Below are 14090 nucleotides of genomic sequence, written 5' to 3' on the forward strand. Positions count from 1 at the left end.
TGATACCAATACCCTCCTAATTACATCAGATATTTGTAAGTAAAAAAGATCATAATTTTGTACTAATGACTTTTTCATAAAGTAAGAAATATTTATTATAAAATCAAAAGCGCGAAATATAAAAGTTAAGAAATTTAAAACAAAATAATTTTTTATTGAATTATTATATCAAAATATAATTCACTCTAAAAGTTTATGTTTATATAACAAATATTATCATGTTGTAAATAAAATTATGATTTTATTCTGACAATTTTTGTGTTTCATTAGTCATCAATTCCTTCAGGAAGTGTTTGTATTATTACTTTTCTCTTTGCATCATAAAGGAAATTATTTGATTTGAAAATTTCACTTTCGTAGAATGGATGAAGATTGCATATATCAATTTGTCTAGCCTAAAATAAAATAACGATTTTAGTACGAGGTTTGTGGATTTATAGGAGAAGAAATGAAATAATCCATACCCGATCCAATAAGTCTTTTTCTGAAACTTCAATCGTTGTAATACGATTTCTGTGTATCGCTTTTTGAAACGCTAAAGTATCTAATGTAAGCTGCCTAAGTATATAATACAGAAGTTCACTGTGATCTTTGTTATATGACAGATATTTCTGGAATGTCTAGAAAATAATAGAACATTTATTATAGTTTCAATAAAATCATTGTGTACACATATGTATTCATAATCATATTCACGATCATACCTGGCGCATACTTTTCATTACCGAATATTTCTGTGTATCAACAAAACTATCAAGCATCATTCTGATAGCGAGATTAATATCACCTTCTTGAACGTGATCACGTAAATGCATTTTAGCACTTGCTTCAGCCATACGTATAATACTTTCTATATGTCGTACGGTAATTGGCAAACTTCCAGTGGCCTATTAGGATGAAGTTTATATTATTATACTTTGAAAATTTTTGTAAAAATTTATGAATGTTTTTAACTTACCAAACTTTCTTGTCTTAATTGGCTGTATAATTTTGCTACCTTATCTTGATCAATGTTTGTTAATTTAGGATGAATGTTTTGTCGCACATAAACTATGTATTTTTTTAAAAGATCTTGTGGTATAGATATATCATTTGTCTTTTCTTGTGTTGATGTTACTTTTCCTGTATTTGACGGATGATGTCTGATATGAGAATTCACAACAAATTTAGCCAAATGCCGGTCTTGCATAGGATCTATTTCATCTTTTACTACACAAAGAATATCAAAACGAGACAAAATCGGTTCTGATAAATCCACCTATATAAAAAATTATATAAATATAACTTATGATATATAATACATAACATAAAATAAAAATGTACTTCCTCATCTTATATTATATCTTACATTTTCTGAAAATGTCATACTAGCATCATATCTGCCTCCAATGGGATTGGATGCAGCTATTACTGAACATCTAGCATTAAGTGATGTAACAATTCCCACTTTTGAAATAGAAATACTTTGTTGTTCCATAGCTTCGTGAATAGATGTTCTATCTTGATCATTCATCTAGAAATACAATAATAATTATATTTTATCACAAGCATTTCATATAAAATGTACCTTATCGAATTCATCAATAAGACAGATTCCATTGTCGGCAAGGACTAAGGCACCAGCTTCTAATGTCCATTCTCGAGTAGTTGGCGACCTTCTTACAAAAGCAGTCAATCCCACAGCTGAAGCTCCTTGACCTGTTGCAAATACTGATCTTGGTGCAATTTTTTCAACATACTTCAAAAATTGAGATTTAGCTGTTCCTGGATCTCCACATAATAACACATTAATATCTCCTCTTACTTTATGCTTGTTACCTGTGTAAATATAAGACTTTTATTGAATAGTCTTGAATACTCTTCAAATACATCCAAAATGATGTTAGAAATGAAAATACCAGGATTTTTTGATTCGCCTCCAAATATTGCTAAAGCTAAAGCTCTTTTTATATATTCGTGACCATAGATTGAAGGCGCAATACTTGCGACAATGCGATCCAAAATTCGATGATCTTTACTTAAATTAATGATACTAGAAATATCTTCTTCGGTTAAGGATTCTACAATTTCTTTTGAATCTTTTACTTGTAAATGATTAGCAAGAAGGACCGTTGCAAATACAGGAAAACCCTTAAATACAAAATTAATAGTAATTAATTAATATAAAATTTTTAAATAATCATACGCAAATATCTCTTACCTGTTCTGTGTTCAAGGAACCATCATAATTATTCGTATAAATAGCGGTAACGTCTACTTCGTCTCCGGGTTTACAGCGATCGCAGAGATCTGATAGAAGAATACATTCTTTGCTTCTGGGTATTCTCCCTGCAGGAATTTTGCCTGGCGATTCTTGAATTGTAATTTTTTGATAGTTTCTGTATATTGTTTGTTCCATGTTAATCTGTAATTAGTATTACTATATTTATAGAATGAATATATTGTTTATATATAAATAAGATTATATTTAATATTTGAACTTACCATAAAAGGTCCAATGCTTTGACATTCAGGGCACGAGCCAGGCTTAACTTCAGTGTTTTGATGCTGTACAAAAGGACCAAGTACATATCCACACTTTGTACAGTCATATTTTACAACAGACAATTGTGGTAGTACTCCTGTGGTTGCAGTAACAACTCCTAGAGTACGTACTAATTGGTTCAAATGTAATTTCCTAATTTTCACCATAAATATTATGTTATATTTTTGAAGAGCAAAACATTTTTGTTGATATATAATTACGTTTTACCTAAATGTACGAATTTCTTCTATTAATGGCAGTTCTGATATTCTGACATGAATTTCACCAGTAACTCTTTCATAGCTGGGAAATATATTTAGTACTAGTTCTTTTGCAACTTCATCAAATATTTCTAACATTTGAAATGGAGCTTCTGGCAAAAAATAAGCCAAAACATGTTCTTTACTAGCAAGGATAGGAAACTCCACAACAAAGCTAGACTATTAAAAAATAATGTAAATATCTTTTATGTCTTATATGAGCATTAATAACACAATTAATAACACAAAAATATTACTTGATTACTCTCGCACATGTGACGAATTCGTTCTTTGTACATATATTGTCCTTTTGAATTAGTATGTGTACGAAGAAAGCTTTTAAAACGATTGGAGATTTCAGTTTTTGGTCCTAACATAGACACCCACTCTTTAACTGAATGACCTTTTGTATCTTCCAAATTCTCAATAGATTCAATCATCTAGAATGAAAATAAACATAGTTATATAACATAATAAAATAAATTGTGCAATAGAACAAAAAGCAAACAAAATACTTACCTCTGCGTCTTCTATGTCACCTACTGCTGCTTTTTCAGCCATACGCCTTTTACGGGCATGTGTTTCTTCTTCATCACTCTCATCTTGAATATTTAAAATCTATGTTGTATGATACATTTGCAAAGTATATATTAATTATATTATTACAACACTAAAATATACCATAAAGTAAATATCTATCATCTCTGATAATTCCTGCAGCTCTGTCTCTTTTAAGCATAATGGCTTCAGCAACTGCACGTTCTCCTTGAGACATTTCTGAGTACTCTTCATCATCCACTACATCTGGATCATATCTATCTAATGCTGGCATTGGACGATAATCACTGAAATAAAAATATATCGTCCAAAATCCAATGTCACATATATCTTGTCTAGTATATGAAAAAATGAAAAAAACCTTACGCTTCCATATTATCTCCAAATAATTCTTCTCCTTCTTCTTCTTCCTGATTAACATCATTGTCATTACCAAGTAAATCTGCTTCATCTTCAAATGGTTCATCTATTTCTGGTGCAGGAGATGTCATTGCCTCTGTATGTCTATCAGAGCGTGCTGGGCTACTAGAATCCTAAAAAATATATAAAACAGAATAAAAAATAAATGAATTCGAAGATTTAGGAAAATGATACCAAAAGTAATAGGATACAATGAAAAAAATATATTAGAAAGGAATTTAATTATTTTTACAGGCTTTTTATTCCTAATATCTTACCATTACGCTTGTATTAAAAGAATCGGGATAACAGCTAAATAAATTTTTGAATAAAAATGTAACGTAGATTTGAAGTATCACTTTTTTGGTTCCAAGACTCAAACCAAAAGGTAGGAGTTGGCGGGAATCTCCTTTAGGGATACTGTTTTGTCATGCCAACAATTCTTCACAAATAACTATGATGAACCAATAGTAAAAGTTCTGCGTAGGTAATAAATGAAATTTTTAAATCGTATTGGGTAGCAGAGTTTATCACATGTTTTTTATTAATTACAATTGTTTTGATATAAATTTTACTCATACAAAGAAATATTTACAATTACAAACATAACAATTTTTTTGTAAAAAAATAGCTAATAAGATAATATAACAAGACAAAATGACAAAACTTATGGAATTTTTATATTTTAGTGTTATTTGTTGAACAAGAAGTATGTTTTAAAAAATATAAAGATTGTAATTTATCTACTACAGAAGCAATTTCTGCTTGTATATTTGCTGCTCTCACAATAAGATAAAGAGATTCTTGAAAACGTTTTTGTGCAATTCGCAAACTCTGTGGGACCAATACTCCAAACCATTTTATAGGATCTTGAATCTCGTCTTCACTTTTATCCAATCTCTTTAAGCTTATGTCAAAATTTGGAACTATTTTGCCAGTTTCCTCAGTCAACTTTGTCTCCAATTCAAATAGTGTGACTACTCTCTCATTGTCAACAGGAACCTGCAAAACGCTTATACTTTCTTTGCCTCGTATGTATTTAGCCTTAGCTAATTCAATGTAACCATCACGTAATATTTTCTCCATTTGGACATCAATATCAATCTTTTCTTGCATTAACTCCAAATTACGCAATAAATTTTCATCAATAGCTTTACATATGTCATCTATGCTTTCATGCATATTGTGTATTATCAGATATTATTAACACAAAGTAGTAATACCTGATTACAATGAATAATACTGTGGAATAGTACCTGAAATATATAAATAAAAATATAATGCTTATTTATGTATATTATAATGTATAATGTAATGTTCATACATTTTTTTATTTAATACATACCAAGTATGAAAATTATTTCTTTTATAGCTGATAACTTGATAACAAATTGATATTTTTTTCATAAGTAATTGTTCATAACTTTATAAAATTTATTATTTCGATAATTTTATATGTAATTATGATTCATATATATTAAATTTTTAAAACAACAATATAGTACACAATGTTCTAAAGCTACAAGGTTGTAGCATTTGGCTACACTGCTTGCACCACCATTGTTATTAAAGAATGTGAGCGTTATAAAATTGAAACATACTGTAATTTTATGAAAATTAACAATGGCAGTTAAAGAGAAACAAACAGACACTTCTGCTGACGAAATAGAATGGAATGTTGAAAATGAAATTCAATTATTCTTTGCTATGAACGGACATAAACCTGTTGGTAAGATTTCAATTCGCACAATGATGCTACCTAGGTTATATTTACGTTGTTAACAAAAATAGTATTCATAATTTTATGTAATATATATAAGTTTATGCAAAAGAGATATAGCTAGCTACTAAGATTTTATTAAATATTTGCTTATTAAGGTATTAATAAATATTTTCATATGGTCTGCATATGGGAAAAATTTCGTGTTGCTATTCACAAGGATTTATCATTAAAAACAATTTGGGAACATTTGGAATCAATGTATGATCTAATGGCTCTGGTACTTACTATTATGTTTTAAAAAATGACTTATAATCGCTTAAAATAATGTTGATAATGTACTCAAAATATCCCAGGATGATATGGAGGATTTACCATTTCCTAGTCAAGAGATAGATTTCTCTTTACCAGAAGAGTTTTTGGGACCTCTTAAATCTCGAAAAAGAGAGGAACCAGAATTAAAGTTGAAAGAACAAAGGGAAAAATTTAAGGAGCTGAAGAAAGATAAAGAAATTAAAGATCCTACGAAAAAAGAAACTGTTCTTCGCGACCTTAAAGGAAGTAAAGACATTGATAAAAAAAAAGAAGAATTTAAAAAATATGTTAAAGATATAGAATTAAAAAAGGATAAGCTTAGAGAAATAAAAGATGTTAGGAAGGAATACAAATCTTCTAAGGGCAGATCAAAGGGGAAAGATGATCTTGATGAAACAGGTATATGTATATTTGTCTCCAATATTTTTAAGTGCATTTAAAAGATTACATAATTTCTTTTTTTAGCTTCAAATGGCAAAAAGGAACGTAAGGATTCTGATTCTGGTCGTGAAAGTTTGAAAAGAGGCCCAAAACGACCAACTAGGCAAAGTATGGATAGTACATCTAAAGCATCTTCCAGTCCACGTGATACACCTCCACCAAAACGAAGAAGGATATAACAATTTGTATAAAATTGTTTTACTTGTACCTTATATTATGTATAAATGTTGCATTTTAATGTATTAAGAAAATGTGAATCATGTATTTTTCTATACATGAATTGCATTAGGTCTCATATAAAAGACTATCTGGAAATCCAATTTTATAAGAAGAATGTAAACTAAATCACTGTAAATACGACATATTCTGTAATGAATAAGAAAGAAGAAAACATTAAATGTATGAAAACTTATGTACATATAATTTTTTCATAAAAGACATGAGCATATTAATTAGAACCAATACAATTTATTAAGTAACTTGCTGTTTGCAACATCACATTTGTAGAATCACAAGTATGAAAATATGAAAAATAAAACAAAATTAAATATTCAATCAAATATTAGCCAGTGTTTATTACAAAAGATGGAAACATCTTCATTGACAGGGATTTTTTTAAACAAGGCGGCTCGTGCTATTGGAATAGTTGGATAGTCCCCATTTTTGTTGATGGAATGAAATGTATCGTATGAGTCCAGACATCATTGGTGACTTTCATGTGCTGGCAATTCATTCTCCTTATGTGCTTATCTAAGTCTTCTAGCTTCACGTTCAGATTCCAGCAAGGTTAGTAAATCACCTTCTCGTACCGGGCCTTTCACGTTTCTGATGATCTGTCTGTTCTGTTCGCCCAGAAATTCAACTTTAACTTGCGTGCACTGGCCTTGTGAGCCGGTTCTTCCTAAGACTTTTATAACACGAGCCAAAACTACTGGTTTATCCATTATTGTCTCACGTGGCTTTGATGCGATACCAAAGAGAGGTTTTACGCAAATGAAGGAATTTTTCTCGCTTCGCAGTCCAGTAAAGATGGCAACTTCCGGTGAGCTTCTCCAGTAGTATCATTGAATTTAATTTAGAAAATTTTAAATGATAATGGTTAATGTAAAAAAATATAACTACATAGTTAGTGATATAGAACGTGTATTTTGCAAAGATAAGAATTATTTCATTGTCTTAAACATAAATAATTAATGTAATCTATCTACTAATGTATAATACGTAGATGGCGTTTTCAATGTTACCACGTGTAATTTAAAAGTAATAACGAAAATGTTATAACTATTGCTTGATATTATTATTTCATTTAGTTATCATAGGACTGAAAACATTTAAAGATTGATTGATTACTCAATTGTTATTGAAGTTTTATAAATTATACATTATACATTTTTTTTCTATATTTTGACAACGTGTATTTGTACTTATATCAGTTTTACAATATGTTAATTTTTCTCGTTGCAACAGCAAGTCGCAAATCCTAATTAATTTAGATTGTACGACAGTTCATAATTATTTATAAAATTACATAAAAATATCTTTTTACATTTGTATCATGCATCTTTTCTTCAACTACATGTCAAGTACATATTACTTGATAAGATAAAAATTAAATTCAATAAAACATGACTGTGACGAATAACATGTTTAGAACTTATTGTCAAGTTTGAATTAATTATCATACTGTACGGTAATAAATCATAGAATTTTAATTCTCATCAAACAATCAATCATAATTAAAATTTAGTTCTAAATGCATAAAATTTAAAATCATAAGTTTTTGCAGTATTTCATGTATGCTATAAGAATCAAAGTGTAGATAATATGTTTAGTTGGTTAAGTCTCTGCCATTAGATATTAACAAAAACACTAAATACATTTTGACAAGACGTATTAATAATACTTGCTAAAGAATATTAAGGTCTAAAATGTTCCTTAATCTACGATCAACGTTGCAGTTTAGCGCTCCAAGCAACACACTATTGAAATAATAACAATATCGTTAACTCTTGAAAACACAAGACATAGTTTTTCCAGTTTTTACATAAATCAGTATTAATAGGACATAAAGGTAGCAAACAAACTTTAAAACATTCAATACATTTTGATTACATAGAAACATTACAACATTATGCTAGAAAATAAATCTGCTTTTGTAACGAGAAAGGTCACTGTTTAAGTAAAGTAGTCTTTGATATATAATTTATCGAAGAACTTTAATAGTCCATGAAAACTGTTAAATACATGATTTTCCTTTATGTTTTGGGGTAAAAATGAACTATGTCGCAAACTATGCTTATCGTACTAAGGATGCTTGTACTTGTTTAAATATAATGAAATAGTTTGCTATAATGAAAGTGGACCCTTGCATACATTCATTGTGAATACAAAAGCACCCATCTTTAGCAAATAATAAAATTATATACATACAATACTAAAATACTGTTTTTGGACGTTTTATTTTTTTCTTGAGGTGATGGTGCTAGTTGATCGAAAAAACTTTCTTCTTCACTTTTACTGATCGTTGTTGATGCATTTGTAGTTGTATTAGAAGTACCATTACTTCTTGAAGTTACTGAAGCTGGAGGTGCAGATGAAAAGGAGGAAAATATATCATCTTCAGCACTGTTTTTCTTTGTTTGATTTTTTGCTTGAGCACCTATTAAAAATTTGCGTATCTTTAGAAATATAAGCTACATTTAATAGGATTATTGAAATGCAAAGGAAGAAATATATACCTAAGACCAATAGAGCTAGAGTTGCAGAATTATTTGCTCTGTTAGGTTTAGGACTAACAAAACTTTTACTCATCGAAGTCTTCTTGCTTCACGTTCAGACTCCAGCAAGGTTAGTAAATCACCTTCTCGTACCGGGCCTTTCACGTTTCTGATGATCTGTCTATTCTGTTCGCCTAGAAATTCAACTTTAACTTGCGTGCACTGGCCTTGTGAGCCGGTTCTTCCTAAGACTTTTATAACGCGTGCCAAAACTACTGGTTTATCCATTATTGTCTCACGTGGCTTTGATGCGATACCAAAGAAAGGTTCTACGCAAATGAAGGAATTTTTCTCGCTTCGCAGTCCAGTAAAGATAGCAACTTCCGGCGAGCTTCTCCAGTAGTATCATTGAATTTAATTTAGAAAATTTTAAATGATAATGGTTAATGTAAAAAAATATAACTATATAGTTAGTGATATAGAACGTGTATTTTGTAAAGATAAGAATTATTTCATTGTCTTAAACATAAATAATTAATGTAATCTGTCTATTAATCTATAATACGTAGATGGCGTTTTCAATGTTACCACGTGTAATTTAAAAGTAATAACGAAAATGTTATAACTATTGCTTGATATTATTATTTCATTTAGTTATCATAGGATTGAAAACATTTAAAGATTGATTGATTGCTCAATTGTTATTGAAGTTTTATAAATTATACATTATACATTTTTTTTCTATATTTTGACAACGTGTATTTGTACTTATATCAGTTTTACAATATGTTAATTTTTCTCGTTGCAACAGCAAGTCGCAAATCCTAATTAATTTAGATTGTACGACAGTTCATAATTATTTATAAAATTACATAAAAAAATCTTTTTACATTTGTATCATGCATCTTTTCTTCAACTACATGTCAAGTACATATTACTTGATAAGATAAAAATTAAATTCAATAAAACATGACTGTGACGGATAACATGTTTAGAACTTATTGTCAAGTTTGAATATTTATCATATTGTACGGTAATAAATTACATAATTTTTCAACAGGCAAACATCCAAACCTGTTTTACATAGAATTTTAATTCTCATCAAACAATCAATCGTAATTAAAATTTAGTTCTAAATGCATAAAATTTAAAATCATAAGTTTTTGCAGTATTTCATGTATGCTATAAGAATCAAAGTGTAGATAATATGTTTAGTTGGTTAAGTCTCTGCCATTAGATATTAACAAAAACACTAAATACATTTTGACAAGACGTATTAATAATACTTGCTAAAGAATATTAAGGTCTAAAATGTTCCTTAATCTACGATCAACGTTGCAGTTTAGCGCTCCAAGCAACACACTATTGAAATAATAACAATATCGTTAACTCTTGAAAACACAAGACATAGTTTTTCCAGTTTTTACATAAATCAGTATTAATAGGACATAAAGGTAGCAAACAAACTTTAAAACATTCAATACATTTTGATTACATAGAAACATTACAACATTATGCTAGAAAATAAATCTGCTTTTGTAACGAGAAAGGTCACTGTTTAAGTAAAGTAGTCTTTGATATATAATTTATCAAAGAACTTTAATAGTCCGTGAAATCTGTTATATATCTGATTTTCCTTTATGTTTTGGGGTAAAAATGAACTATGCCGCAAACTATGCTTATCGTACTAAGGATGCTTGTACTTGTTTAAGTATAATGAAATAGTTTGCTATAATGAAAGTGGACCCTGGCATACATTCATCGTGAATACAAAAGCACCCATTTTTAGCAAATAATACAATTACATTGTCAAATACATATATACTGTACGTCATGAACAACTCTTTATAATCAGTCAAAAATTCGTTTTTATTTGTAGTTCCCACTTTTCCAACAATAACGTTGAAAGCTAGCTAAGCTTTAGAAGAAAAACCTTTTAGGCTCAAAATACTGTATGCATTCACGAATTACTTTTCAAAAATGACAGTATTCGAGTACTCTTCATTTGTGTCTTTCTTTTGTTATATCCCAGAGATTTCCAAACTAATATGGAAATTTAATCATGTTGGATAACAAACATTCGACACTAGTGTACAACACTGAATGGAATAATCAATCAACTAATAATATCCATAAGACTTTTACTGCCATAAATTGGTGGAAAGCGTTTGTCCAGGAAGTGTAGTTGTAGCAGTAGATTTCCCTGGGGTACTTGAAAAATTCGTGCCACCTAAAGAGAGTTGTGCCATTTGTTGTGGCAACTGAAATGTAAATATAGTCATCATTGTCATTACAAGAATTTATATTTGCATATAAGTAACAAATTTATATACCTGTGGGCTAAATGTAACAGATTGTTGCTGTTGTTGAGACGTTAAATTGAAAAAAGGATTGCTACCAGGAGCTGGTTGAAGATTTTGTGTTAACATTCCACTCCAACCATTATTACTATTAATATTAGACTGTCCTAATTGCATCACCTAACAATACACAAAACAATTAGTTTATCGACAAATAACTCCAATATGTGTAGCTTGCCACACACAAATTTATGTACCATCTGGGATTGCATTGTAATCGCAGGGTTAGGTACACCATTCATCTGATTTATCTGGCCTACATGTAAACAGTTCCCTAAAGTATTTGATGCTACTGGTCCTAATGAAGTAGAATTCACTGTAATTTGATTCTGGGTGATAGGTAGTTGATTAGGTGTAACAGACATCTGGGTGGGAAGTTGAGTCAAGGAACTTTGTTGATTTGGAAAATTAGTTTGTTGACCAAATGGTGCTACAGTTGGTATTTGATTATACTGAACGGTAGATTGTTGAGCGTACATTCCACCTAAAACATGAAATACAATTACAAAAAATACAAAATAAAAATTGTATCCATATTTCAAACTCAGTGGTGTATTTAAATTAGCAAATGTGTGTATACCAGAAACTGCAAACATTGCTGATTGTTGATTACTTGGTGTACCATACAAGGCTAAAATACTGTCTTTGGACATTTTATTTTTTTCTTGAGGTGATGGTGCTGGTTGATCGAAAAAACTTTCTTCTTCACTTTTACTGATTGTTGTTGATGCATTTGTAGTTGTATTAGAAGTACTATTACTTGTTGAAGCTACTGAAGCTGGAGGTGCAGATAAAAAGGAGGAAAATATATCATCTCCAGCACCATTTACACTTGTTTGATTTTGTGCTGGAGCATCTATTAAAAATTTGTGTATCTTTAGAAATATAAGTTACATTTAATATCATTATTGAAATCTAAGGGAAGAAATATATACCTAAGCCCAATAGGTCTAGAGTTGCAGAATTATTTGCTCTATTAGGTTTAGGACTAACAGAACTTTTAGGTTTTGGCAACTGAGGCACTACTTCTGGTTTTTTTACAGGTGGAAGTATAGCTTGATTATTTGAAGTTTTGGAATTTTCCTTTTTCCTCCTACGTTGTCTTTCTGCTTCTTCATCAAGCTCTTTATCCCAGTTGACCTACACATTTATTAAAGAATTTATTTGTATTTGAATTTTTATTATACTTTAAGAGCAGTTGATTTTTTTAAATGTGATAGTGTTACCTTTGGTAAAGGAGGTGGTACCCATTCCCTGGCTATATATTTTTTATGTTCATACTTTGCACGAATAAAACTTTCAAGACTACAAACAGTTTGAGGTCTTCGAAAACTATCTGGAAGATTTGCTTCATAAACTGCTCTTGCACGGGAGTTACCCATTTGTTGTAAACTCTAAAAATAAAAATGTGTTACATTTATCATATGTTATACTTGTATTATAAATAATGTTCATGATTAGAACCTATGAAATAAAGATATAGCTATAAACATACCACTACTTGTTCTGGTGTCCATGTATCTAAGTTAACAGATTTTACTTTACTTATATGAACTCCAAGATTTCTATGTATTCCAGCACAACGAATACACAAGAATATACCTAGATTCCAACTAGCCCATCTTGGTCCTATGAAACATACATAAATGTGGAACTAGTGCATACAATAAAAAACATATTTGTACTTAATTTTTAAACAATATTTAACAATATAGATAAAGAAATACAGTGCCATAAAATTTTATTTGTACAGAGCGTATATACCATAATAAGAGCGTATATACCATAAGATTTAACAGAAATTTGACGTAAAATGAAGCAATTAAAGATTCAGGTTATTTAAAGGTTTATTGATATATAAAATACACGAAATAAGGAAATGATAAGGAATGGTAAGTGTCACTTGTCTGAAAAGTTCTTTATTAGAGATTCACAGAAAAAAGGAGAACAAGTAAGTATACGAATAAAGAACGAATAACGAGGAAACCACGGTGACGTTCACTCGTAATCGCTGTCATCTAAGGTTTTGTCACAGAGGAATTAAAAATCTATAATGTCTTACTAGGCGGAACTAGGTCGTTTTCAAATCAATATCCATGACTTAGATGAATATACATATAAAATACAATTTTGTAATATTTGCAGGGAGTGGATAGAATAATGGGGGTTCATCGGTCGAAAGGAAACAAGACATCGCTAGAAAATATACAATTGACGCACGAACCTTTTGCATCGCAGTCGACACAATACTTATTATCCTCATCACGTAGCATTTGTATCAAAAGATTTTGACATTTTTCTTGTATTTGCTTGGAACGTTCTTTTTCCAGGCGGGACGTCATTTCTATACAGTGACGAGGTTTTCCTGCACACAGACCCAAAACAATGTTTTCTTCTTACAATGCTGGACACATACCACATACGAGAACCGTCAAGTAGTATGCTGTAATGGTCAGCGAACGCCCCCGATAGTTCAATTCGTTACTCACAGAAACGTCATGTAGTTGAAAGAATTCTATTCGATTGTACTTACACTCTCGTTCTAATATCTGAAACGAAATAATGAGTAGATCGTCAACGATAACGACTCTAACATCTATCTCGTGTTTCTATCTATCGATACCTTTTTGAATCGTGTAGTCACTATAATTCAAGTAAGCAAGTATATACTCTACTGCTCTATCGATAAGCCACGTAATCAATTCGTATATATGTAAATTCAACATGTGCTTCATTATAACACAGACGACATATATCTAACATTCAATGTATTTTGTATCATACGATTTAGGGGAT

General features: G+C 30.0%; 6 protein-coding genes across 9 annotated transcripts; 1 reads left to right on the forward strand and 5 right to left on the reverse strand.

The window, feature by feature from the left end:
• Positions 1 to 221: 221 nt before the first annotated feature.
• LOC117233660 (DNA replication licensing factor Mcm2) lies at positions 222 to 4124 on the reverse strand. Its single transcript, XM_033494162.1, has 15 exons — positions 4020 to 4124; positions 3709 to 3875; positions 3466 to 3629; positions 3304 to 3386; positions 3042 to 3224; positions 2753 to 2964; positions 2485 to 2677; positions 2201 to 2404; positions 1899 to 2130; positions 1568 to 1818; positions 1349 to 1513; positions 959 to 1258; positions 705 to 887; positions 465 to 620; positions 222 to 395 (listed from the first exon to the last, which is right to left on the reverse strand). The coding sequence occupies exons 1-15, from the start codon at positions 4020 to 4022 to the stop codon at positions 267 to 269; spliced, it is 2625 nt and encodes an 874-aa protein (XP_033350053.1). The 5' UTR covers positions 4023 to 4124; the 3' UTR covers positions 222 to 266.
• Positions 4125 to 4254: 130 nt separating this feature from the next.
• On the reverse strand, positions 4255 to 5121 carry LOC117233715 (coiled-coil domain-containing protein 115-like). Its single transcript, XM_033494271.1, has 2 exons — positions 5087 to 5121; positions 4255 to 4997 (listed from the first exon to the last, which is right to left on the reverse strand). The coding sequence occupies exon 2, from the start codon at positions 4921 to 4923 to the stop codon at positions 4420 to 4422; it is 504 nt and encodes a 167-aa protein (XP_033350162.1). The 5' UTR covers positions 4924 to 4997; positions 5087 to 5121; the 3' UTR covers positions 4255 to 4419.
• Positions 5122 to 5170: 49 nt separating this feature from the next.
• LOC117231686 (MRG/MORF4L-binding protein) lies at positions 5171 to 6459 on the forward strand. The gene is made up of 4 exons (XM_033490353.1): positions 5171 to 5470; positions 5620 to 5741; positions 5818 to 6175; positions 6242 to 6459. The coding sequence occupies exons 1-4, from the start codon at positions 5365 to 5367 to the stop codon at positions 6394 to 6396; spliced, it is 741 nt and encodes a 246-aa protein (XP_033346244.1). The 5' UTR covers positions 5171 to 5364; the 3' UTR covers positions 6397 to 6459.
• Positions 6460 to 6765: 306 nt separating this feature from the next.
• Positions 6766 to 7242, reverse strand: LOC117231693 (40S ribosomal protein S28). The gene has a single exon (XM_033490366.1). It carries the CDS (start codon positions 7159 to 7161, stop codon positions 6964 to 6966), a length of 198 nt encoding a protein of 65 aa, XP_033346257.1. The 5' UTR covers positions 7162 to 7242; the 3' UTR covers positions 6766 to 6963.
• An 800-nt stretch (positions 7243 to 8042) lies between these two features.
• LOC117231702 (40S ribosomal protein S28) lies at positions 8043 to 9515 on the reverse strand. The gene is made up of 2 exons (XM_033490377.1): positions 8956 to 9515; positions 8043 to 8876 (listed from the first exon to the last, which is right to left on the reverse strand). The coding sequence occupies exon 1, from the start codon at positions 9220 to 9222 to the stop codon at positions 9025 to 9027; it is 198 nt and encodes a 65-aa protein (XP_033346268.1). The 5' UTR covers positions 9223 to 9515; the 3' UTR covers positions 8043 to 8876; positions 8956 to 9024.
• Positions 9516 to 9620: 105 nt separating this feature from the next.
• On the reverse strand, positions 9621 to 13978 carry LOC117231664 (stromal membrane-associated protein 1). Of its 4 annotated transcripts, XM_033490340.1 has the most exons (10): positions 13918 to 13978; positions 13828 to 13843; positions 13519 to 13659; positions 12790 to 12923; positions 12521 to 12688; positions 12230 to 12434; positions 11875 to 12150; positions 11492 to 11778; positions 11268 to 11414; positions 9621 to 11195 (listed from the first exon to the last, which is right to left on the reverse strand). In XM_033490340.1, exons 3-10 carry the CDS (start codon positions 13634 to 13636, stop codon positions 11076 to 11078), a joined length of 1455 nt encoding a protein of 484 aa, XP_033346231.1. In that variant the 5' UTR covers positions 13637 to 13659; positions 13828 to 13843; positions 13918 to 13978; the 3' UTR covers positions 9621 to 11075. The 4 variants fall into 4 exon arrangements, with proteins under 4 accessions (XP_033346231.1, XP_033346222.1, XP_033346214.1 ...); XM_033490331.1 differs by having other exon boundaries at positions 13828 to 13972; XM_033490323.1 differs by having other exon boundaries at positions 13519 to 13737; positions 13828 to 13958.
• Positions 13979 to 14090: the final 112 nt, after the last annotated feature.

This window comes from Bombus vosnesenskii, unplaced genomic scaffold (genome assembly GCF_011952255.1).
Source record: "Bombus vosnesenskii isolate JDL3184/JDL3185 unplaced genomic scaffold, Bvos_JDL3184-5_v1.1 scf7180000013263, whole genome shotgun sequence".
Lineage (NCBI taxonomy): Eukaryota > Metazoa > Arthropoda > Insecta > Hymenoptera > Apidae > Bombus > Bombus vosnesenskii.